This window comes from Canis lupus, chromosome 9 (assembly GCF_011100685.1).
Source record: "Canis lupus familiaris isolate Mischka breed German Shepherd chromosome 9, alternate assembly UU_Cfam_GSD_1.0, whole genome shotgun sequence".
In the NCBI taxonomy this organism is placed as follows: domain Eukaryota; kingdom Metazoa; phylum Chordata; class Mammalia; order Carnivora; family Canidae; genus Canis; species Canis lupus.
The window spans coordinates 55515310-55541219 of NC_049230.1; the positions used below are offsets into that span (position 1 = coordinate 55515310).

Below are 25910 nucleotides of genomic sequence, written 5' to 3' on the forward strand. Positions count from 1 at the left end.
CTGCAATGACCCCCAGTGCATCTTGCCTCCTAGCACTGGTGCCCTGGCGTAGGCCCTTTCTGCACTGACTTTGGACCTGGCCATGTGACTTGCCTTGGGCAAGGGGACACAAGCAACCATGATGCAAGCTGGGGCTTGGTAAGTAGTTGCACTTGGAAGTCTGGTCTCTTGAAAACCCTTGGGATCCAGCCACCATGCTGTATGGCAGCTCAGGCTAGACTGCACAACGATTAGAGACCACATGCAAGGCCCTGGTGGATGAGAGGCCATCTTGGAAGCTCCAGCCCAGCCAAGCTTCGAGGTGAAAGCAACCATATGACCAAGTCCTGCTGATGCTTTGGGGAACTGAAGAATGGCCAGTTTCTGGATGGTGTGTTACTCAGCAATAGAAAATAGAAACATAGATTGTTTTGCAACTTAAAAAAAAATCTTAATACATACATATATCATGTATACGTCAGTTCATGTGGATGAACTCATCCTTTTTAATGACTGCATAATTTTCCATGGGGGGTCAATGAAGCATATTTTTTAAAATTAATTAATTTATTTATTTATGATAGTCACAGAGAGAGGGAGAGAAAGAGAGACAGGCAGAGGGAGAAGCAGGCTCCATGCATCGGGAGCCCGATGTGGGATTCGATCCCGGATCTCCAGGATCGCGCCCTGGGCCAAAGGCAGGCGCCAAACCGCTGCGCCACCCAGGGATCCCTGAAGCATATTTTTTTAAAAGATTTTATTTATTCATGAGAGACACACAGAGAGAGGCAGAGACACAGGCAGCAGAAGAAGCAGGCTCCTCGCAAGGAGCCCGATGTGAGACTCAATCCCGGGACCCTGGGATCACGACCTGAGCTAAAGGCAGATGCTCAACTGCTGAGCCACTCAGGCGTCCCTGAAGCATAATTTTCTCACCAATCTCCTACTGATGGATGTTCTTGGCTATGACAAACAGTTCTACCTCCTTGTGTGACTATCACTGCCAACCGACATTAGTGTCTTTAGAATAAATTCCCAGAAGTGGACTCACTGGGTCAAAGGGTACACATTTTAAAAGTTTGCACAGATACTTCTAAAGTCACCCTCCCAAATGGTTGTACCAATTTGCAATGGGTAAGTGGGTCAGGCTTCCAACCCTGTCTACACCTGGTATGATCCAGCTTGAAAAGTGAGCGTGTGAAAATATCACTGAAGTGGCAGGGCTGGGGTGCGGTGGAGGTGCAGGCCATGGGGAAGATCTGTTGTGGCTGCTGGGAACAGAGTCTGGGGCGTCAGCCCACATGCCCTCCCCCCCAAGTCCTCCAGTCAGTTCCTTCCTCTTCTGCTGAGGCAGCTGTGCTCAGCACATCCTCTTTCAGCGCTGCCCTTGAAGACGCTTCCCCAGCAGACCTGCCTCATGGTAGGCTCAGTTCCTCCAGCCTTAACCCCTATTCACAGTGACCCTTTGGCTCAGATGGGCCCTGGCCCCAGCCCCTGTCTTCTGCAGAGAGGAGCCTTCCAAGTTCACCTTTTGACTTTGGGTAAACCCTGATATTTTCTTGATGAGGGTGATAACCATACCAACCTTTGGGCTCTGTTGTTTATTCCTTCAGCAAATGATAATTTATTTATTTATTCCCTTAGGAAACAGATATTTCTTTTTTTTTTTTTTTTGAAAGAGGGTTTTCTTTTTTTTTTTAAGATTTTATTTATTTATTCATAGAGACAGAGAGAGAGAGAGGCAGAGACACAGGCAGAGGGAGAGGCAGGCATCATACAGAGAGCCTGACGTGGGACTCGATCCAGGGTCTCCAGGATCACGCCCTGGGCTGCAGGTGGCGCTAAACCGCTGCACCACCGGGGCTGCCCGGAAACAGATATTTCTTCATTCATTCATTCATTCATCCCTAAAAGCAACACTTATTTATTCATTCTTTCTTTCCTTCCTTCCTCCTTCTGCAAACATTTACCATTCTGGCCTCTTAGCCCTCATGGTCCAGTGAGAGGAACAGGTAACTCCATAGGTATATATTTTTATGTACTTGTATATGGGGCTGCATCACCTGAAACCAAGTACAAGAACACAGAAACCTGATTTAGCTGGAAGGGCGGGGGGCAACTAGACGGCCATCTCGAGATGGAAGGAGGAGCCAAAAGGGTGGGAAGAAGGATAGCTGTTCTCCTGGTGGGTGGCATGGCTTATACCAAGACCTGAAGTACAAGGTGCATGTCCCATTCCTTTCTGGGACAGAGAGAAACTGAGTGCATGGTGAAGGGGAGAGAGAGGTCTGAGATAAGGCCCCAGGGGTCAGCAGGACCACACAGGCGGTGACCTTTAACCTAAGAGCACTGGGGAGTCATTGCCAGGATGGTAGGAAGATTAAATAAGATTAATGATGTAAAAGTCTTAACCTATGGTTAGTGCTCAATACATGTTGCTCTGTTGTTGTTGTTGTTGTTGTTATTATTTTGAACTTTCTCTACCTACTGGGTATCAGGCAAGAGAATTCCCTTTGATCCCAAGACGCCCTGACTAGTCTGGGCCAGCTGTGTTCCTTGACTGGGAAGGACTCCAGAAATAGCCCCAGTGTTTTTAGGAAATGGGATCCAAATCTAGAGATCATTATTAGTTCCTTGCCCCAAGGTCACCAGGGGAGGCAATGCTGGGATTTGGACTCAGTTCTCTGTCTTCCAGCACAGTGCCCTCTCACCCCATCCCTACTGCTAAATGCAAGTTCTCATTATCTCCTTGCCTAGCCTGAAACCCTCAATGGTTCCACACTGCCTCCCGAATACCCACAGCCTAGCCCTCAAGACCCCCTGCTTGGGGTTACCTCTCTCTGTCACCTGCCATTAATCCACACCAAGACAAAAAACATTGTTTGATGTTCTCCAGAGGACACAAGGACGTGTGCTGCTACCAAGGACGTGTGCCATTCCTCCCCCCCCCCACAACCTCCCACCAGGAAATTAGGAAGTAGGGGTACTCCAACCTTTTCTCTAGTCATTCTGCTCCCTATGGAGCCCACCTGTCCTCCTGGATTAGTTTCCTATGGCTGCCATAACAACTTCTCATAAACTTCGTAGCTTAAAACAACATAAATCTTTTAGTCTTATAGTTCTAGAGGTTAGAAGTCTGAACTGGGTCTCACTGGGCTAAAATCAAGGTGTCCCCCAGGACTGTGTTCCTCTGGAGGCTCTAGGAGAGAAGTCTTTTCCAGCTTCTAGAAGCTTCCTGCATCCCTTGCTTCATGGCCTTTTCCTCCATCCTCAACGCCAACGATATAACATGGCCCTTCCCATGCTACCATCTGTTTTTGATTCAGTCTCTTTCACATTGAGAGACCCTTGTGATTACATTGAGGCCACCTAGATAATCCTGGATAATCTCCCTATTTTAAGGTCAGCTGATTAGCAATCTTAATTCCACTTCTTGCCTTAATCCCCTTTGCCATGTAACCTAACATATTCACACTAATCCCTGGATGTGAATGTGGACACCTCTGCCAGGGAGTCATTCTTCTGCCCACTACACTCCTCCCCCTCACCTCCCCTCTCCCTTGCAGGTCCTGCCCTTTCTCACCAGGCAGCTGTCATTCAAGTAGGAACCGGAGAGGAAGTGTATGCCACCCACATTTCTGTAGAAGAAACAAAGACTCCTCACAATACACCTTTGTGGAATGTTTTTGAATTTGTAAAGGGCTTTCTCATTCTTGGGGGTTAGTATCACTTCTTTTACTCCACATCTGAGAGAACCATGGTTAGAAAGGTCAAGTGGCTGTCCCAAGGTCATAGGTCAGGAGTGAATGTTGCTGGGCTCACACCCGGGCCTGACCCCAGCTTTTCCCCTCCTTCCCCACCCTGCATGAACAGCCGCTCCTCCCCAGATCATCTTAATGACTTTCCAAGGGCGAGCCAAGGGAGTCCTGTGGCCGGCCAATCTGCCCTTATTCTGGCTTCTGGCCAGAAGTCATGGGGTCATACTTGAAAGACTTCCTCAAACCTTGCAAGTCTCTCTGGAGGCATCTGCCTGAATTAGAAGCAGGAACTGTTCCCTCCATGCTGCCAATGGGGCGGGGTGTCATGGGTGCAGGTTTCCAGGGGAGCTATTAATCAATGTGTTTCAAAAGCCTTAAAAGCCTGAATTCTGGAGGATTGGGGGGAATGGGGTAACTGGGTGATGAACATTAAGGAGGGCAGGTGATGTAATGAGCACTGGCTGTTATATAGACTGATGAATCAATGACTTCTACCTCTGAAACCAATAATACATTATATGTTAATTAATTGAATTTAGGGACACCTGGGTGGCTCAGAGGTTGAGCACCTGCCTTCAGCCCAGGGCATGATCCTGGAGTCCCAGGATTGAGTCCCACATCAGGCTCCCTGCATGGAGCCTGCTTCTCTCTCTGCCTATGTCTCTGCCTCTCTCTCTCTCTCCCTCTGTGTCTCTCATGAATAAATAAATAAATAAATAAATAAATAAATAAATAAATAATTTAAAAAATTAATTGAATTTAAATATAATTTAAAAATATTTTTTCAAAAAAGCATGCATTCCTTTACCCATCAATGCCATCTGATGGAAATAGACAAATATGCAGAAATGCACATACAAGGTCGTATGCCGTGGCATTATGTGGAACAGCCAAACATCAAAGCCAAGCAAAATGTCTACCAGTAGAGTCTTGATAAAATAAAAAGATGGATCCATTGTGGTAGTACTACACAGTCATTAAGAATAATGTAGATCGCCATTTAGCAATATACAAAGACAGCTTCAAATAAGCACATGAAAGAAGTTCCATACCATAGTCACCAGAGATACACAAAATAAAGCCATCTGCCACTATATACCTATTAGAGTGGCTGAAATTAAAAAGAGTGACCATATCAAATATTGCCAAAGATGTAGTCACTGGAAATCACATATAGCGCTTGCGGGGCCATAACATGGTATGATGATTTTTTAAAAAAACTTATTCATGAGAGACAGAGAGAGAGAGAGAAAGAGAGAGAAAGAGAGGGGCAGAGACACAGGCAGAGGGAGAAGCAGGCTCCGGGCCGGGGACTCGATCCCGGCTCTCGGGAACCGCTGAGCCACCTGGGCTGCCCTGGTATAATGATTTTAGACAACAGTTTGGCAGTGTCTTAAAAAGTTAAACACTTACCATGTGTTTCAGTCATTCTACGCCAAAGAATTTACCCAAGATAAATAATAGCACAGGTCCATACAAAAACTGATATATAAATGTTTACAGCAGTTTTAGGTCTAACAGCCCCAAACTGGAAACAACCCAAAGGTCCATCACCAGGTGAATGGATAAACAAACCCGTATATCCACACAATGGAATAATGCTTATAAAAAGAAAGGGAACTATCCAATCCACACAACACGGATGAATCTCAAAATAATTATGCTAAATAAAAGAAGTCAGACAAAAAAGAAAGCATAGTGTATGATTCTATTTATATAAAATTCTAGAAAATACAAACTAATCAGTGGGACAATAAAGCAGGATCAGTGGTTGCTGGTGCGCATGTGTTTGGGGGAAGGGGTGGCAGGAGGGATTCCAAAACGCCATAAGGAAACTGCTGGGGGGTGATAAGCTTGTCGATGCGAATACGGTGATGGGCTCGTGGGTGTACACATATGTTGAAACTCATACTCTTTAAATATGTACCATTTACTGCATGTCAATCATACTTCAATAAAGCTATATTTTAGGAAAGATTGTCTCTTAAAAAAAAAAAGTAGGTTCCAACTGTATAGACAGTCTGATTTCCTTTCCAGGGGAGAAAGAAAAAAAAAAAAAGCCTTTGTGTGTGCACATTTTCTGGGTGACAGATCGGACGTGAAGTAGACTTTTTTCTCTAAACTCTTCTGTGTTTGCGCACAACCACACGTCTGAATTTATATTTATAATAAAACAATTTCCATTTTGCAAAAGGAAAACCAAACAAGGGCCCGAAGCAGGGCCCAGCTCCTCCCCCTGCCTGGTCCTCTCCAGCCGGAGCGGAGGCACGAGGTGACCCCGACTCCAGGACTTCCTGCGAAGTCCCCACGCACAGCGGCCCCCAGGGCAGTGACGAGCACAGCCCTGCAGATGCTTCCCGGAAGGCCGGGGGGGAGGTCAGCCTGGGCTAGACCAGTAAATCACCCGCGGAAGGGGCCGCAGGGTTTCCTCCGCTGAGGCTGGGGAAGATGCAGGCCGGGGTAGGTGAAGGAAGGGGCGGCCGCCCGCACTTGGCTGTTCGCGGGGTGGGTAAAGACTCTAGCATACGGGGAGAGGAAGCAGCGCTGCCCAGCGTCGCCAGGACCGGGCCACTCCCGCGGGCCACTCCCGGGCTCTACGCGCCAAGGCCGGGCGGTTTCACTCGCTGTTCCTCTGCGCATGCGGCTCGCCTTCCGCGGGTAGTTCACGTGCCGGTGAGGACTAGTTGGGAGTCCGGTATAGAACCAGGATAGAGGGATCCCTGGGTGGCGCAGCGGTTTGGCGCCTGCCTTTGGCCCAGGGCGCGATCCTGGAGACCCGGGATCGAGTCCCACATCGGGCTCCTGGTGCATGGAGCCTGCTTCTCCCTCTGCCTGTGTCTCTGCCTCTCTCTCTCTCTCTCTCTGTGGCTATCATAAATAAATAACAATTAAAAAAAAAAAAGAACCAGGATAGAATCTGATTGGCTCATTTTGGGTCACGTGAGTGAACCAGTCAGCCAATCGGGTGGGGTCCCGTATAATACGATGCCTTCTAAGGGGTTCTGCAGGGCTTCGCACCGGAGGGGCGGGCGGGGGCTCCCGGGGGCTCCCTAGCGGCTCTGGGCTTTGCTCTGCAAGGAGTGAAGACCTGGCTGGTGCAGTTCTCTGACTCTCTGAGGCACGGTGCCTTCCTAGGGCGCGGCTGTCCTGAGGGGCCCAGGCACTAGGAAACCAGCCTGGTTCAAGCCTCCTTCCCTGCAGTGGTGCCCCACCCAAGTCTCTACCATCACAGCCCCTGGCGGCGGCTGCTCAGACCCCTGCCCCAGGGCAGCAAAGCTCTGCCCCAACAAGGTGCTGGCGAAGTTCTCTGAGGAATCTGAACTAGGTAACGCCGAGGAAAGTCAGGCCTTGTCAGGAGAAGCGGGGGTGGAGAGGTACAGAGTGAGCAGAGGAGGCAGAAAAACGGTGACTCCAGGGGCCTTTTCATCACTGTCACCAGAGCTACAGTCATATGGCTGCAACACTGACACAACCGTTATCACAAAAGGCACAATTTAAAAGGCATGCTTGCAACATGCTAAGGAAATTCCATGCAGGAAGATGCTGGGTAGCAGACACCAGTGCCCACTGCAGATAGAACCTTGGAGAACCTTGTCTAACCACTAGTGTTTAATGCTAACAGTAACACTGATCTAGCATCTTCTACAGACCAGGCGCCCATTCCAAGCACCTCACTTATAGCTGCTCATGGAATGAGATAGGTAGTATTATCCCCACTTTACAGATGGGAAAACTAAGGCACAAAGAGATTCGGTAACTTGCCCTTAGTTCACAGAGACAGGATTCAAACGCCAGAGGCCTAGCTCAGAGGTCATGCCTGTAACCACTGCCCCCTAGGCACTGGTGTGTACTTGACACTGTTCCAGGCACTGGGGTACAGATCAAGACGCTTACCCTATTTTCTGGGCCTTACTGCCTGGGTGGGGAGAGACGTAAATAGCAGTGACCCATATAATGAGCGGTCACTGTTGTTTTAAGTGCTACAAAGCTTCGAGCTCTAAGAGAATCTAGAAAAGGACCATCCTTGCCTGGAGAGGTCAGAGAGGGCTTCCCTGCAGAAATGACACTGAGGGCAGAGTGTGTGGCAGGAAGAGGTCCAGGTGAGAGGGAACAGCATGTACAGTGTGCTGAACCACATTAGCTAAGCGCTTTGCTTACCCCAGGCAAAGGTTACAGGGCATGATAAGGCCCTGCCCTGGCCACCAGGTGACCGGCCATTCTCTCCATGACTCTGCCCCACCTCTCCACTGGCAATCACAGTTGAATGAATGACCGTAGCTCTCTGAGGTGGCAGTAGGACAAACCCATGAATGTTTTCGGGAAAATGTTTGCTCCCAAGTGGCCCTGGAAGGACACTAATCACTTTAGTGCTCGGGTTGTGGGAGTCATGATGATTCAGGGAAAAAAGGCCACTAGCTGGATTCTGGAGGGAATTCAGCCACCCCAGCTGCCCATGTGTGGAGATGCTTATCAGAGGCCAGCCTAGGCATCGCTAGCTTCGAAAGTGGGGCTCTGGCAGTTTGCGCAAAGCAGCCCTGGCCTCTCTCCAAGGGCTTATTTTGGACACTGCTGGCTTTCCTAAATGAGTTAAAAAGCAAACTCTGGGGTTTTGAGAAGTGCTCTAGTCTCAGCCAGATATTCTTGACAAGTATGGTCAGTTTCTGGATCCTAATGGCTGCAACAGGGCTGTCTCGATGAGAAGCTGGGTCACTCTCAAGGGTTAGACTTGGTAGGATGAGACAACAATTGGATCTCATACCGGCCAGCTGGGCAACGGTGACAGCAGGGACGGGGAGGGTAGGGGAAACGACTCTCTCCTACTCTCTCTAGGCAAAGCTGGTTTCGCCTTCTAGGAGGGAACATTAAAAATGTGCTTGACTTTTGGCCCAGAGATTCTGCTTCTGGGAATTATTCCCCAAGACGCCTCCTACCATCACACAGGGGCATTTACAAGGGTGCTCACTGCAGAATGGCTTGAAATAGTTAAAAACTGCGAACACCCCAAACATATCCTGATGGAACTGGCTAAATCTAGTGCGGATGTCCTCATCCCAGACAACTGCCGCCCCTGAAGAGAATGTTCCAGAAAGGCACAGCCTCTAAGAGTTGCTGCTAGTTAGGTACAACAAAACAAGACAAAAAATACATAAAAGTGATGAAACAATGTGTATTGTATTATTTCATTTTTGCTTTTTTTTTTCAGATAGTATTCTTGCAAGCTTGGAAAAAAAGATGATCTAAAGCATCCCTACTGCACTGGTAAACAGAGGTTATCTGTAGGGAGGAGCACCAAGGGAGGACTTTCATTTCTTAAACTTTTGCTTTCTATAGCATAAAGTTATGCAATGCTTGAATTTTTACTTTTGCTTTCAGATCTTTCTTTTTTAACGCAAGCATTTTACTGCTATAAACTTCCCTCTTAGTCCGGCTTGTGCTGCATCCCTGAGATTTTGGGACGTTGTGTTTTCGCTTTCATTTGTTTCCAAGATATTTGCTAACTTCCCTCGTGATTTCTTCCTTGACTCACTGGTTGCTTAAGAGTGTGTTGTATAGGGATCCTGGGTGGTTCAGCGGTTTAGCGCCTGCCTTCAGCCCGGGGCCTGATCCTGGAGACTCAGGATCGAGTCCCACATCCGGCTTCCTGCATGGAGCCTGCTTCTCCCTCTGCAGTGGTGTCTCTGCCTCTTTCTCTCTCTCTCTCTCTCTCTCTGGGTCTCTTATGAATAAATAAAATCTTTAAAAAAAAGAAAAAGAAAAGAGTGTGTTGTATAATTTCCACATACTTGTGAGTTTTCCATTTTTTCTTTCGCTCTTGATTTCTAATCTCTTTCCATTGCAGGGTACACACTATGTTTGAAGTCAGAGGAGCAGCGATGACAAAAGGAGAATGTCTCCGCAGCAAGGTAAGTAGGAGCGCAGGAATGGGATCCACACTGCCTGGATTTGGAGTCAGCTCCCTCATAGACTACCCACGTGATCCTGGCTGTGCTGTCACTGCTCTGTGCCTCAGCTTCCTTATCTGTGAAATGGAACATACAGCATAGGGTCTTGTGAGGATGAAAAGCATTCACATGAGGAAAACCTGAAATTAGTGCCTGGGGCCCATACAATAAGTGCTCAGGGAAGCGTCAGCTGTGGTGGTGGAAGAGGAGGTCAGGACACTGGCAACTGCCCAGTCTGAGGATGTCTCCACTGAGCCCAGTTATAAGCACATGTGTTTGCACTCCCTGCCCTCCAGGACCAAATGGGTCCCTGACCCCTGACCTGTAGAAGGGTTGCTGTCAGCCTGTCCTCTTGTTCATTTGTTCCTTCCTTCCTGCATTCAGCACTCCCTCACTGTCCCCACTCCCTGATGTGCTAGGCCTTGGAGCCAGTGGGGGCGGGGAGGAGGACAGACATAAACTCTTCTGTGAAATGGGGATGATGATTATTTAAGCTGCTTTAACAAAATACCACAGACTGGGTGGTTTATAAACAACAGAAATTTATTTCTAACAGTTCTGCAGGCTGGAAGTCCAAGGTCAAGGCGCCAGTAGATTTGGTATCTGGCAAGAGTCTGCTCCCTGGTTCACAGCCAGCTTTCTTTGGGCCATGTCCCCACATGGCACAATGGGGGAGGGAACTCCTGGGAACCCTTCGTAAGGGCACTGTTCCCGTTCATGAAGGCTATGCCCTCATGACCTAATCACCTCTGAGAGGCCCCCCCACACCCTAATACCATCAGGTTGGAGGTTAGGATTTCAACATATGATTTTGGGGGGAACACATTCTGTCTATAGCAATGATACAACCACTTGCTGCAGGCTGTTGGTGCTTGAGGGGATCTTAGAAATACAGTCCTTAGCCCAGGGCATGGGCCCCCAGGGTGAGGTCAATACACGGAAGCTGTTGTTTAGAGAGCAGTGACAATACCAAGGGCCTCTTATCTATCTATCTATCTATCTATCTATCTATCTATCTATCTATCTTTAAAATTATTTATTTATTTGGGGGGGAGCAGAGGGAGAGGGACAAGCTGACTCCCAGCTGAGCTCAGAGCTCCATGTAGGGGCTCGATCCCACAACCCTGAGATCACGACCTGAGCTAAAATCAAGAGTGCAGTGCTTAACCGACTGAGCCTCACAGGCACCCCTCTATTTTTTTTTATTTTAATTTTTAATTTTTTTTTCCCTCTATCTATTTTTAAAGTGAGCTCTGTGCCCTCCTTGGGGCTCAAACTCATGACCTCAAGATCAAGAGTTGTATGCTCTAAGGACTGGAATCAGCCAGGCACCCCCATTGAGGCCCATTTTTAAGGCCAACCCCCTTATGGTCAACAATATGCTGCCTTGGGGTTCATCATTGGTGTTGATTTCTAGCCATCTCTCCTCATGCCTGCACCTGTTCCAAAATCTTCATGGAGGTCAGAACTCTTGTCTAGTTGTCCATTCTTCTGTCCCAGTGCTAACATCAGTGCCTGGCACAGTATGGACAATCAGTTTTGTTCTAGTCAAATAAGCACTATTCTAACTGCTTTACAAATATCAACTCATTCTCTACTCATAACACTTCTGGGAAATAACAGAGAGTTTCATAACTTATCCAAACTCACAGAGCCAAAAAAGCAGCCAAGTCAGAATTTGAACCCTGGGCGATGTTTGCTGAAGGAAGGAAGGAGAGTGAGGTGCAGGCTCTGGCATATATAGTTTTGAAATGCAGCCTCAGGGCAGCCCGGGTGGCTCAGTGGTTTAGTGCCGCCTTCAGCCCAGGGCGCGATCCTGGAGACCCGGGATCGAGTTCCGCATTGGGCTCCCTGCATGGAGCCTGCTTCTCCCTCTGCCTGTGTCTCTGCCTCTCTCTCTCTCTCTGTGTGTCTCTCATGAATAAATAAAATCTTAAAAAAAAAAAAAAAGAAGAAAAGAAAAAAAGAAATGCAGCCTCAGAGAGCAGGGCCTTTAGCAAGCACTGATTTCCAACCTCATTGCTGTTCCATAAGAAGGAAGTGGAGACTAAAGTCTGGGAAGGTGGGACCCCAAGGCCAACCAAGAGATTAAAATTTGGAATTCCCAGGCTACAGCCCTGTGATCCTAGACCGTTGGGAATTCGGGGTGTGTCAGGTATTCCCCGCTGTCACTGGAGAGAACTTCACCATGAGTTGAGTAGAGAGGACAGTTTACAAAATACGGTGTGATGTTGGTAGCTAATGCTTGATGAGCACTACCCAGGTGCCAGGTCATTTGCAAAGTCCTTTTGTGTGTGTGTGTGTTTGTTTTTTTGTTTTTCAGAGTCCTTTGTATATATTATGCCCTCGTTGAATCCTCAAAAGAATTTCATGAGGCAGGTATGGCCACTAAACCCATTTTACAGCTGTTAAAACTGAGGTTGAGAGACTCTAAGTGACTGGCCCCTAGGTCATTGAGCTAAGATGAGGAGGAGCCTGGGACACACACACACCCCACCCCTGTCTGCTCTCTGGTCCCTGCTGGAGCCCTTGTCCCCCTCTGCTCCTCCAAAGCCTCACTGTTAAATGATACCACATTTCAAAATCTTAGCTGTTGCTGACAGCAACATGGGGGACTGTGCCTAAGGATTCAGAAAATAAGCAGAGCTCAGCAAGGGCTGAGGGGCTGTGTATGTGCCTAAGAGGACAGGGAGGTGACCTGGAAACACCTCTTCTTGGTAAACAGGGCCCTGATCACTGGGTGAAAGGTGTCGGACTCCTGACCAGTTATGTAAACCCTGTGTTCACCTGCTGACTTCTGGCCCACTGGGTGGGGGTCTAAGAAGGTCCAGAAGTCTACCTCTCTCTTTGCGGTGTATGTGTGTGTGTCTCATTTTAGTGCACCTCACATACAATCAGGCTGCTCAGACAAGGATTCAGCCAATCCATCTGTCCACTGTGCTTAGGCCCAGCAGGGCCACAGGGCCACCTGCCAGAAATGGGACTGCTGCTTGCTCTTGATGCCCCCTCAAGCCCTCTCCAAGACTTTAGTTTGACTTTGCACAGGAGTTCAACTGGACTCCTTTTCCTGAGTGGTACTATGCCATGCACTTTCCCCTCATACTTTATCTAACTGTGCAAAGGGGTCATTATCTCCATTTTATGGGTGAGGACACTGAAGGTGAAAGAGGTTAATAACTTGCTTGAAGCGATAGGGCTAGGGAGTGGCAGGGCTGGCATTTGAATCCAGGTCCCTTCAGGCAGAAGGAAGGTTCTGGGAACTGTGTTCTCATGAAAGAAAGATCTGGAGATCCAGGTGACAGGCAGAGAAAGGAAAGTTAAGGAAGTTAAGTTCCTGACTTTTATAGGGAGGCAAAGGCCATGTAGGAGCTGGCCTGGGATAATCACATCACCCTCTCTCTAACACTTTCCATGGTTCCCCATGAGCTTTAGGATAAAGCACAGCATCATTATCATAGCCTGCCAGGCCCTCCTGTGGGATGGGGCCTGCCTACTTTTTGAGCCTTGCCCTCGCCTCTCACAGATTCTGGGCTCTTACATCTTCTCAGCTTAGACTTCCCACCAATTCCCCTCTTTCCTGGCTGACTTCTGTCCACTCATTAGGCTTGGCCTTACATGCCTTTCCCACTCGGAAAAGCCTGCCCAGGTCATGGACACCAGTTCAGGCCCAGTCTGCATCCCCACCACTCCCTGAACGCTCCTTGACCCCCAGGCATACCACAGCCCTCATCGCTTGAGCCACACCTGCCTGCCCATCTCCAGCCCTCCCCCTTGCGGCCCAAGTCCCAGAGCCGATGGTGTGATAAGCACCTGGGAATGAAACATGGAGAGAAGATGTGCTTGGCCGACCTTGGAAGGCTGGGGACCTCGAAGGCAGATAGAGAGCGAGGTAGCAAGGCTGCTGGGCTGCCCTGCAGGTTGTACTAAGACAGTACTATAAGAGCAGGGCCAGTGCTCAAGAGCCCAGAACACAGGCTGGAGTTTGGACTTTGTCCAGTTAGTGATTTGGAGTTCTGGGCTTAAGGCACGCTGGAGCCAAAGCCAGGGGTTAAGAAGGTAAGGCTGTTCTCAAAGCCATAGGGAAAGACAGGTGGGTCTGGGGAAAGCCACCTCCGGGTCTCTGGACAGAATGAAAATGGGGTAAACACAGTGTCATGTTTCAGCCTGGGAATCGGCCTGATTTTGAACAGTGTCGAGTCAGGTATCGGGCCTCGGCCTTCACATACTCACTGATTGAATCTCCTCAACAACCCCAGGAGGCAAGGACTGCTGTGGGTCCAATGGGACAGATGGGGAAACTGAGGTTCAGAGAGGTGGAGTGACCTGCCCCAGGTCACACGGGGACTCTCTCTATCCCTGCCTTAGTTGTAACTCTGTCTTGTAGCTCACTCAGAGGTCAGGGGGATCTAGACTGTCTAGACCTGTACTGTCCAATATGGTTGTTGTGAGCCACCTGTGCCTAGTTAAATTTTAAATTTAGATTAAATGGAGTTTAAAATTCAGTTCCAGGGCAGCCCAGGTGGCTCAGCAGTTTAGCGCCACCTTCAGCCCAGGGCCTGATCCTGGAGACCCAGGATTGAGTCCCCTGTTGGGCTCCCTGCATGGAGCCTGTTTCTCCCTCTTCTCCCTCTGCCTCTCTCTCTCTCTCTCTCTGTGTGTCTCATGAATAAATAAATAAAATCTTTAAAAAAGTAAAATTCAGTTCCATAAATAAATAAAATAATAAAATAAAAATAAGATTCAATTCCTTAGTCACACTAGCCACATTTTAAGTGCTCAATAGCCACATGTGGCTAGTGGTTATCACACTGGATAGTGCAGGTATGGGACATTTCTACCGCCATGGAAAGTACTATTAATAATGCGGGTCAAGGGATCCTTGGGTGGCGCAGCGGTTTAGTGCCTGCCTTTGGCCCAGGGCGCGATCCTGGAGACCCAGGATCGAATCCCACGTCCGGCTCCCGGTGCATGGAGCCTGCTTCTCCCTCTGCCTGTGTCTCTGCCTCTCTCTCTCTCTCTCTCTGTGACTATCATAAATAAATTAAAAAATTTAAAAAAATAATAATGCTGGTCAAGACTGTGAAGGTGGACAGGTCCTCAGAGACCATTTAATTCAATTCAATGCTCCTATTTAACAGACAAAGAGAGGGCAGGGACTGGTTCAAAGTCATACAGTGAAAAAACAAAAACAAAACCAAAAAAAACAAAGTGAGTTACTGATAGGGGTGGAATTCAAAAGCTGAGTTCCTCACTCCCAGCCTGAGCTCTCTCCACTGAAGGAGATTGACTCCTGTCTCTTAGCTGGGGCTTCATGAGAGGCTTCTGTGAGGCAAAGAGGGACCATAAACTAAGTCTAAAGACAATCGATTAAGTGGAAGTAATACTTTCATGTTGAAATTTAACAAAGGTTGATATCCGCAATATGTAGTAAGCTACTACAAATAAATAAAAAGATGACTACTCCAATTGGAGAAAAGGACCAAGGATAGGCCAGGCAATTTACAGAGGAAATGAGAATTGCCAAAAAGATTCTAGTGAAAGAAACTTACAGTAGTGTAGCTTTCTGTTGTTGTTGTTGTTGAACAGATTGGTAAAGATAGAGAAAATGTGGGAATGGATGCTATCTTATACTCTTGGTAGGAGTAGAAATGGATCCAACCTGTTTGGAAGGCAGTTTGGCCACACTTTTCAACAGTAAATATGTAAATTTTCTTTGAATCAATAATCCCTGGGCCGGAACCCAAGGATGCCTGATTCTGGGTCTCGTGTTCTGAACCATGACTACTCTCCATGAGTGATGGTCAGGCTTCGGTTGGAAAGGGCGGAATCACTGGTCAATGGGGAGGCTTGTGGATTTGGCTGTGGGAGGCTTCAGCAGGATGGACCCGCGTGGGCGAGTTCTTTGGAGCCTTTATTTTCTTATGTTACTGGCTCAGATATTAGCCAGGGGCCCAGCACCAATCAATACGCGCTTGGTCAGCTGCCGTGATGGCTCAGCTGCCATTCCAGTTCTGCAAATAATTGGAGCCCAGTCACCGGTGAATCAGCACTGGCCGCCCTTGGCAAGCAAGGCTGGGAAGGCAGCTTGGCGTGGCAGTTTGTGCTGGGTGTCAGGTGACAGAGAGCAAGCCAGCTGGGTAGCTGCCCCCAGAGTGATTTGGGCAAGTAACACCCCAACTTCAGTTTCCCCTTTCTTTCCCTGTTTCTTTTCTTTTCTCCTTTCTTCTCTCCTCTCTCCCTCTTACCCTTCCTTCCAAAGACTGCCAAGTGTGCATCACTTATTGTGACAGCAAACAGAAGGCAGAACCCTTGTTTTCTCTGCACACAGATGGTTGGTAACTTGGGGGCACAGAGAGTGAGTGTTGTGCCTGACATGGGAGAATGGGGTGGGAGAAAATGCCTGAGCTGAAGCTTGGCACCTGGTAGGCGACACCAGGTGAGCAGGGGACAAGACTGAAACCTTTGGACAGGGCTGAGGGAGGCAGACAGTGAAAGGCTGAGCAGTTGCTTCCAGAGGATCCTGGATACCAGGCTAAGGACCTTTGATTTTATCCAGAGGGTGATAGAGAAACGTGGTAAGGCTTTGTTTGTAATATCCTTATAACAATATATTACTGAATTACAAAATGAATTCATCATATTACAAAAAACAATATCCAGGGCAGCCCAGGTGGCTCAGTGGTTTAGTGCTGCCTTTGGCCCAGGGCGTGATTCTGGAGATCCAGGATCCAGTTCCACGTCAGGCTCCCTGCAAGGAGCCTGCTTCTCCCTCTGCCTGTGTCTCTGCCTCTCTCCCTCTCTCCCTCTCTCTCTCTCTCTCTCTGTGTCTCTCATGAATAAATAAATAAAATCTTAAAAAACAACAACAACAACAATATCCAAAATATCCATTAAAATAAAGTAAAAATTTCCCTCTAAACTCTCTCCCCAGACGGAAGCCTCTGGTAACATTTAGGGTGTATTCTTCAAGATTCTTTCCTATGCATACAGAAATATATCCATTCTTCTAGACAAAAATAAGCTCACCCTTTACATACTGTTCTGTGACTCACTTTGCCATGGCAGGGTGGACATTTCCCACCTTGGCACACACACATCTCCTATGTCCTTCTCAGCAGCCATGTGGCATCTCATCAATGACACTTGCCTTCATTTGACAAATACTGATTGAATTCCGCTGTGTACCAGACACTGTTCTGGGTGCCGAGGATGGAGCAGAGTAACAAAAAACAGTTTTGCCCTTAAGGCTTCCAGCTTCCTACTGGCAGACATCAGGCTGCTTTGATATTTTTGTATAATATACAAGGGTGCAGGGACCATCTTGCATGTGTATTTGCTTGCATGAGTGAGTACTGCCATTGGGTAACCTACTTGAAAAGGAATTGTGCCCCAGGGTGCCTGGGTGGCTCAGTTGGTTAAATGTCGATTCTTGATTTTGGCTCAGGTTATAATTTCAGGGTCCTGAGGTCGAGCCCTACGTTGGGATCCACGCTCAGTGAGGAGTCTGCTTGAGGATCGTCTCTCCCTCTCCCTCTGCCCCTCTCTCCCACTCATGCAAGCACATGCGCTCTAATAAATAAATCTTTAAGAAAAAGAAATTGTGCACATTGGATTTTGGTAGTTACTGGCAACATTTAAGAGTTTTAGAGTAGGAAGAGATGTGGTTATATCTACAATTATCTGCCCACCCGTCCATCACCCTGTCCATCCACCCATCCATCCTTTACCCATCCATCCATGCATATATATGCACATACATCGTGCGTGTACCTGTGCATCTGTCTCTTTGACACAGTTATTTATAAAGTGTCAATCATGTGGCAGGCCATGAAATGTACATCCAGACACCATGAATGAGGCATCTGACCCTGTGAAGCTCCTGCTGTAATGGCACAGAAAGAGAGAGAGAATGAGAGAAAGAGAGAGAGAGAGAGAGAGAGGTAAGCAGTATCACAAGAGTTTGTCAGGCCAGACGAGGGCAAGGATTCTCTCAGGCCTCCTGTTTTCTGCAGGTATGATTCTGTTCTCTGTTCCCCCTCCTCCTTCCTGACAGGGGTTATGCTCACTCACAGCTACTTGGAGAACCAGGTGGCATTCAAATTCAAAACCCTGGGGATATTCAAAAAGCTCCACTTGAGAAACTATAGCTGTTTCTCAGGAAGTGCTGAGCTCTTTCTCTGCCATGTGTCCCCTTCTCTTCATAGTGCTCTAGTGTACTAGTCCATCTCCTATTGGCATGGCTGCATTAGCTTCCTCACCTGTCTGTCCTGTCCTTGTTCTTTTTTTTTTTTTTAATATTTTATTTATTATTTGAGCATGCACACAAGAAAACACAAGCAGGGAGAAGAGGCAGAGGAAAAGGGAGAAGCAGACTCTGCCTAGCAGGGAGCCTGACGTGGGGCTCAATCCCAGGACTCCAGGATCATGACCTGAGCCTAAGGCAGAAGCTTAACTAAATGAGCCACCTAGGTGCCCCCCTGCCCTTGTTCTTGCCTGCTGGTAACCAATCCATTCTTCACATAAAAAGAACTTTGAAGGAGGCATTTTGGATCTTGTCACTAACCTGCTTGTATCCACCCTCAAAGATAGTGTCCCTTTGGGCTTCAAATAAAATCTCAACTCCTCCCAGGCTCACAGAGCCCATGTCAGCAGGCTCCTTCCTGACCCCATGCCTCTCACTCCCCAAACATGCCAATCCCTGCCTCTGCCCCCAGAGCTTCCTGTGCTTGGGTCCTCCTTATTATGTAGGTCTGTGCTGGGATAATCCCTCACACAGGCCAGGAAGGACAGGCTATGGTTGGGATTTGGGTGCTGGGGAAGTGTGGAAGTGCTGGCCTGGAGCTCTGTTATGACCACTCACTCAGATCTCTTTGTCCCTTCAGGCCTATGCCATTTGCAGGTGTGGCCTCTTGAAGTCCTCACAACATTCTGAAAAGGTTGGTTTCCTTCCTTCCTTTCTTAATTTTTCAGTAAGCTCTATGTCCAATGTGGGGCTTGAACTCACAGCCCTGAGATCAAGAGTTGCATGCTCTACCCATTGAGCCAGTCAGGCACTCAGGTTGGTATTCTTATTCCCCTTTTTCAGGTGAAAAACTATGGCTTGGAGATTAAAAAAAAAGGGGGGGGGGTATATTTTCAAGATTTCTTTCTATGCATGCAAAAGTACACCCAAAGTTTGTGTGATGCTGATTGATGGTCAGTGTTAAGTCAGCCGGATTTTTTTTTTTTTTAAGATTTTATTTCTTTGGGATCCCTGGGTGGCGCAGCGGTTTAGCGCCTGCCTTTGGCCCAGGGCGCGATCCTAGAGACCCGGGATCAAATCCCACATCGGGCTCCCAGTGCATGGAGCCTGCTTCTCCTTCTGCCTATGTCTCTGCCTCTCTCTCTCTCTCTCTGTGTGACTATCATTAAAAAAAAAAAAAAAAAAATTATTTCTTTGACAGAGAGAGAGCACAAGCAGAGGGAGTGGCAGGGAGAGGAGAAGCAGGCTCCCCATGGAGCAGGGAGCCTGATGTGGGACTTGATTCCAGGACCCTAGGACCACAACCCAAGCCAAAGGCAGATGCTTAACCAACTGAAGCACCCAGGTGCCCAAGTCAGCCAGATTTTTCAATCCTGCTCTGATGGCTTCAGAGCAAGTGGTCCTAGCCATATCATCCTGAATCTCCTCGTTATGTAGAGTCCTCAGGCCTCAGTGTCCCAAACCGAGGCCACACTGCCAATGTGCAGCAGAGCCAGGATTCTAACATAGGTTTGTCTCACCCCAAATGGAGCATCCTGAACTGGCACCAGGTTTTCTCCCTTCCCTAGGCACTGTCTGGGAAATGAGGAAAGTTGAAACTTCCGGGGCTCCCAGCCCTGAGGCTACAAAGAGATAAATACCCAAACCGGGCTGAGTCTGGCAGCCAGGCCCACCCTGCTTCCTGTTAGAGCAGTTTGGGGTTACTCGTGGTCACAACTGAGGAGCCAGCCAGGCCTTGAGACTTCTTTGGCTGGTCTTCTCCTCTAAAATCCCCTCCTGGGGTCAGGTGGGCATGAGTTCTTCCCCTGTGGAGTAGGCCCAGCCAAGATCAGGAAGGACAACACACCCCACAGAGTGGGAGGCACAGATTAGCCCTTTACTACCTGTGCTCCAGGGTGAAAACCTTATTCAAATTATCTAAACTCTCCAGGCCTCAAGTACCCTGGCTGTACATGGATGCACATAATGGCAGCGAGAGCTGCTATTACCACTTTTCACCTATCTGGCTTCATTGTGTTTCCTAAATTATGAGATAAACTGGAGAGAAGTACAGGTGGCTACCCCATTTTATGGCTGGGAGGCAGAAAGAAATCAGAAATTTGAGCCCTCGGTTACATGTCTGGACCTAACTCAGCCTCAAGTCCAATCAATTTCTGTCTCTCAAGTGCCTCTCAAACCCATCCTCTCATTTTCTTTCAGCTCTGAGGTTCTGCCTTCATCATTTCTTGCCTGGATCAACACAAGGCCCCTGACCCCTGTTTCCCATATTCTCTCCTCCACACTACCTGCTGCCAGAGCCAGCTTCTTACAACAAAAAACAAGTCTGAGTCACGCTCCTGTTCAAAATGTGTGAGTAGCTCCCCTCCTTACTCTGGTCTATGAGGCTCTGTAAGATCCAGCCACTGCAGCTCAGGTCTTCCAGCTGTATCTCTTGCGCTCTGCCTCTTTCGAATCTCAATGCAGCCAGGTGCAAGTACTCAAAGCTTCTGTGGGCACCACATTCTCTGTCCTCCAGGCCTCTAGAGGCTCTGCATGGCCCCTCCGCCCCTCCCACCTGACTCAGGGTGTGCATCCTTCTAAGACTTGGATAACTTTGTGTGAGAAGCCTTATCCCTTGGACCATGCATCCCTGCCTCCACTGAGCTCATCCAGTCCCCTGTGCGACCACAATCACAGTTCTCATCTACCAGAATTGTTGCCGCCTGGGTGCCAGGCTGCTTCTCCACCTGATCTTGGACTTGAAGAGGCTGGAGAGGGGAGAGCCATCGGGGGGGCTCACTGCTGGGTCCAAGCCTGGTTCCGAGCAGTTGCTCTTTAACATTTGGGGACCAAATGAATGAACTACAATGTGTCCCGGGTCTGAGAAGTACGGGGCTCTGGAAGCGGTCTCTGTACCCAGGGCAGTTAATGTAGTCAGAGAGACCAGCACTAGCTAGCTAAGAAGCTAACCGACAACAAAAGGCTTGGGAAGCAGCTTGAGGAAGAAGCTGGGTCTACACAGGTTGCGTGATGAACTGCGCCAAGTCACTTCCTCAGCGAAGCCTCTGCAGACATTTCTCAGTGCTCACAACTAGAGATTCCCAGGTGAAGGACCTGCTCGGTCTAGCCCTGGCCAGCTCTCTGGGTGTTTTTTCTGAAAATGGGACTCACCGCCTCCCGGCCTGATTCAGTGGCTAACGAGCTCAAATCTGGGGGGGGGGGGGGGTTGTGGGGTGGGCATTGGAGGGCCATTGCAGCTACAGTGTTCGTGTTGTTTCTTCTCATTGTTTCTCCTTTTCTTCTGCTCGCGCCCCCCTCCTGGCCGGACCAGCCCGAGCTTCCCGCCCCGCGACCTCCCACTGCCTCCGCGGGGCCCCCTCTCCCTTAGCCTCCGCTCCGCCCCGGCCGAGGAGGCGGGCCCAGCCGCGCGGCGCACCAATCCAACCGTCCTGAGCCGCCTCGGCCTCCCGCGAGCCCCGCCCCACGCCGCCGCCCTCCAATCGCGCTCCGCGCCCGCCCAGCTAGGGCGCCCAATAGCGAGCGGCTGGGCCGCCGGCGCCCCGCCCCTCCCGCGCTCCGCGGCGGCTCCGCGGGCGGCCGCGCTGGGCCTCAGCATTCTCCCGGCGGCGCCACACAGCGTCGGTCTCTGGCGGCGGCGCTGCTGCTCGCGGGGTGCAGGGCGGAGGCGGCGAGCGAGGCGGGTGCCACCGGCCGGCCGGAAAGGCGCCTCAGCTCCGCCGGGGCCCGCGGCGCGGGACCCAGGACCGAAGAGGAGGCGGCGCCCCGGCTGCCCGGGCCCGGTGCCTGCCCCGAGGGGGGCCGCGGCCGGCCGTTCCTGGCCCGGAGTGTCCCCGCCGCGTCTCCCGGAGAGGCCCCCAGAGCTCCCGGTCGCCCCCTGGGGGTGCCTTCAGCCGCCCCGGACTCACCTGCGCGGGCCGCGGCGCCCAGGTGCGGGGGCGTGTGCGCGGCAGGGCGCCTCCCCCGACCGCCAGCGGGGCGGGGCGGGGCCGTCCTCCGCCTCACCGGTCCGCCCGCCGCGCCCGGTAGCGCGGCGAGAGCTCCCCGGGGACCGCGGTGCGGGATGCTGCCCGCCAGCGCGGCCGCCCGCGCGCCGCCCACCACCCCAGCCCCTGCCTCCCGGGCCATGCCCCGCCGTTTACATGCCGGTGAAGCCCCCGGCCTCTCCGAGCCCCTCCGAATCCCGGCGTCCCGACGGTGAAGCCAGCCGGCCCGCGAACTGGACTGGTCGCTCAGACCTGGGCCCTCCGGACTCCGATCCCCGCCCGCTCAGCCGCCTCCGCCACCATCTGGGCGGGATCGGGCTCTGATGTTTTGAGGAGGGGGTGTGGTGTAGGGAAAGGAATCCTGGGGATTTCTGGCTCCCCCCCCCCCTTTTTTTGGCCTTCGGGGCTTCAGACTCAGGGAACTCGCTCATGGCTTTCTTGATGAAGAAGAAGAAATTCAAATTCCAAACCACTTTCACCCTGGAGGAGCTGACTGCGGTCCCCTTCGTGAACGGAGTCCTCTTCTGCAAGGTCCGGCTGCTGGATGGCGGGGATTTTGTCAGCTTGTCGTCAAGGTAGGAGCTGGGGCAGTGGCGTCTGCAGAGGAGGGCGGGGGGGGGGGGGGGGGGGGATGATGGGCCAGATCTAGCCACTTGGCACATGGAAGCACCCCTCTGGGCTCAGAGAGTCCTGGGGATTATGTGTGTCTGGGGCAGGTTTGCACAAGGCAGGGCTGAGTGATGTGGGAGGTCTGGGCCTGAGCAAACTGGCAGGATGCCGGTACCGTCTGCAGGTGACCAGCTGGATAGGTGTGGGTTCCTTCTTTCAACTCCCTCTTGGGGCCCTGCCCACAGGCTCATTCCTCAGACCTGTGCAAAGAGCCCACTGGGGTTTGTGCCTGGAAGGTCTGAGACCGAGAGGAGTATTCCACGCCACCTTGCACCCAGCTGGCCGCTTGGGCTGTCATATGATTTAGAGCCTGGGCCAGCCACAGGTTCCCAGGCACTCCCGGTCTGGCTGGAGGGAGGTGGCTGGATTTTGGCCTGCCCAGCCCTCTCTGAGTGTCTGTCCTCTTCTGGCTGTGGCTTGGACTGCTTTGCATTGTAAATGCCCCTGTCAATGAGCCTGCCCCCTCTCTGAAAGAGGCTCAGTCCAGTTCAGTGTATGTGTTCTTCCCCATCCTGCAGGTCCAGCTGTCCAGCTCATTGCTGAGGGTGACTGAGTTCCTGAATGACTGGGCCTACCTGGGGTCACACAGTTTCAGCTTGCGGGGGTGGGGGGTGGGTGGGGGGTGGGGGGGTGGGGAGTGTCTCGGAGTCTGACAGATGGGGTTTTAAGTCCCAGCTCTGTCACTTCCTGGGCTCAATAACAGGTCTCTGTCAGAGTTGTGGAGAAGTTTCAGTAGGTAGAGTGCAGTACAGAGCCTGGCCCAGTGCCTAGGACATGCTGGTTCCCTTCCCTGGTCTGTCCCTTTGCTCCTCTGGCCTCGTTGTGGGCCCAGTTAGCTGGAGCTGCCATACTTGAGCTGAGATGGAGAAACTGAGGCCCAGAAAGAGAAAGTGAGTGGCTTTCCAGGGACCTCGCAGGAGGCAGTTGTCAACTGAACTTGGCCTATTTGGAGACCTGTTTGATGAATCTGGTGGTCTGAGAGGATGCAGGTGAAGGGGTAGGCATATAGCCTAACCCAGATTTAGGAGTCTCTGGTGCAGACAGGGCGGGGTGCCTTTTCTCTGCACTTGGGCCCACTCAGGCCTGGAGGCTCCCCAGTCTGCCAGGAACTGCTTATCTGAGGAATTCACAGAAGGGCTGCCCTTTGCTGTGGGGGCTGGTGGCAGTCTTCTGCTGCCTGGGAAGGCTGGGATCCCGTGGCCACCCACAGAGCAGCCCGAGGTTTGGAGGGGTGGGAAGGATTGTGCTCAGGGCTAGGGTCTGGGGTCTGACACTCACTGGGTGATCTTGGGCAAGTTACCTAACCTCTCAGATTCTAAGAACCAGCATTTGTTGGTGCTGTGCTCCCCATTTTACTAGCACTTCTTCCCTAATTCCTGGACTATCCCATGGAGGGGCGTAGAGATGGGGGGGGGGCACTGTAGGATTATTATCCCCATTTTACAGAGGTGAAAACTGAGGCTCAGGAAGGGAGTGATTTGCTTGAGCTAATACAGAAGAGCCCAGATTCAGTCAGGGTGTGCTTTTAACCACTATCTTGTTCTACCTTTGAGCCTTGCTTTCCTTGTCTGTGAAATGAGAGAAGTCATATCTGCCCCCAGAGTTGTGAGGATAATGGATAACGGCTGTGCCACGTCTGTCTCGGGCAAATTGTTGCAGCAGTTGTGGTTATTATGGCGGAGGGGTCCAGGCTCCAGGCCCTAGGCCTCCCACTTCCCAGGGACCAGCTGGAGTCAGCAGAGGGCCCACATGTGAGCTAGGGGTGGAGCAGGGTTTTAGATCCCACCAAGCAATCAATATTCAGCCTCAGACTGAGGTCACCTCCCAGGCACTGGGGCCATTGTCATCCTACCTTTCAGTCTTTCCATTGCCCTAAACCTGCCCCCTCATCTGGGAAACTCTGGAAAGTTCCAGGTTTTGGCCCACAGTGTCTGGATTTCACTTCTGCCTCCCCTTCTTCCCTCCTGGCAAGGGGCCAGGGATTCCCTGAACCCGGCTGAGCCCAAACAACCTTTCCCAGCCCTAGTCCTGGTTGAAACCTGAGAGGATTGTGGAGGGAGGAGCATCAGCTCCTGAGTCCCTAAGGCTGGGCACATGGTGGGCCCTGAGTACCTGTCTCTTGCTGGGCAGGTGTGGCTGCAGTGAGCAGACAGGGACATTGGAACCTGAGGTTGCTTTAGAGCTGCTTTGGCTTTTGCCCAGGAGATAGGGGTTCCTGGGCTCCTACCCTCTCCACTCCTACCCCACCCATTCTATTCTGTAGCCTGGGAGCCCTACCTCACAGACCACCCCTCCAGATGGCCAAGGCCCCATTGTTTTGGAGTTGCGGTAGGGTCAGGGGTGAGGAGACCTGCTTAGGTCCTGGGTACAGATCCAGTAGCATACTCTTCCCAACCCCAGGGACCCCTGGGATGACCTGGAGACTGCTGGTGGCAGCATGGGTGTTGTCTGAGTAAGGCCCTGAGGCCCCACCCCTGCAGCGCCCGCCTTCCTAGTTGGAGTGTTTCTGTGTGTTGGGTGCTATGGCAACAGCTGGGTACACAGCTCCAGCCTGACCCAATTTGAGCAGGTAAAGCAGGTGGTATGCCATGCTGTTCCCCAGCCTCATCTTGGGCCTCCTTACGAACCGTAATCCTCACAGCTACTGTGCTCCAAGGGCCCGTGCTATGTGCCAGTGTTTTGCAAGTGGTATGTCCATTAATCCTCTTGGCCATCGGGGTGAGGGGGGCACCAAAGCCAGAGAGGTTAAGCCATATGCCAGAAGTCACTTGGCTGGTAATGTAATTGGGAAGATATCCTATTTACCATTAGGGTTTAAACTGCCTTCGATGTGCACTTAACTGGATGCAGGGGATCTGCTGAGCTCCTCGAATGGGTGATCAGTTGAGCCCTGGAACCACCCCCTGAGCTGATGAGGAAACTGCTCAAGAGAGCTGAAGTGATGGACCCATTTCACTCAGCCTGGGAGTAGCAGGGCTGTGATGTAAATTGGGCAGACCTGGCTCCAAAGTCCTGCCTTGCCTTGGTGGCAGAGGGCTGGAAGCAGCTACAGCCGCATGTGATGTCCTCAGACCTTTTTTTATTGGGTTGGATGGCAATAGGAAAGTCTAGATTTGGATTAGATCCTGTGATATCTGAGGAAAAGGAGCTCTAGGGCCAGAAGTGGGGGTGAAGCTAAAATCACTGCCATGGATTTGGGGCCAGGCATGGGCTGGCACTTGGGCATAGTGGGCATTTGCCAAGGTCCCTGCTTGGAGTTCTTTCAGGCAGATGCATCCAGATGGGCATCTGGAAGGCTTTCTCAGGGGTCCTGGGAGGAATGCAGAGGTCCCAGCCA

The 25910-nt window shown here is 50.7% G+C and overlaps 1 protein-coding gene and 2 long non-coding RNA genes across 5 annotated transcripts in view; 2 read left to right on the forward strand and 1 right to left on the reverse strand.

Annotated features, from left to right (window-relative positions):
* Positions 1–8361: 8361 nt before the first annotated feature.
* Positions 8362–21097, forward strand: LOC119873366. The gene is made up of 6 exons (XR_005364953.1): positions 8362–8466; positions 8941–8996; positions 9577–9640; positions 12003–12058; positions 18562–18615; positions 20121–21097. It is a non-coding gene; the product is annotated as an uncharacterized LOC119873366 (long non-coding RNA).
* Positions 8891–22214, reverse strand: LOC119873365. 2 transcript variants are annotated; one of them, XR_005364951.1, is made up of 2 exons: positions 22061–22214; positions 8891–9756 (listed from the first exon to the last, which is right to left on the reverse strand). It is a non-coding gene; the product is annotated as an uncharacterized LOC119873365 (long non-coding RNA). The 2 variants fall into 2 exon arrangements; XR_005364952.1 differs by lacking the exon at positions 22061–22214 and adding an exon at positions 21827–21882.
* FAM102A (family with sequence similarity 102 member A) overlaps positions 22013–25910 on the forward strand; it is a 34188-nt gene continuing 30290 nt past the window's right edge. Inside the window, exon 1 of one of the 2 annotated variants that reach the window (XM_038549235.1) lies at positions 22013–22479. In XM_038549235.1, the coding sequence (XP_038405163.1) occupies positions 22334–22479 (146 nt within the window). In that variant the 5' untranslated portion in view covers positions 22013–22333. The remainder of the gene's footprint in view (positions 22480–25910) is intronic. The other variant, XM_038549236.1, reaches the window with a different exon arrangement.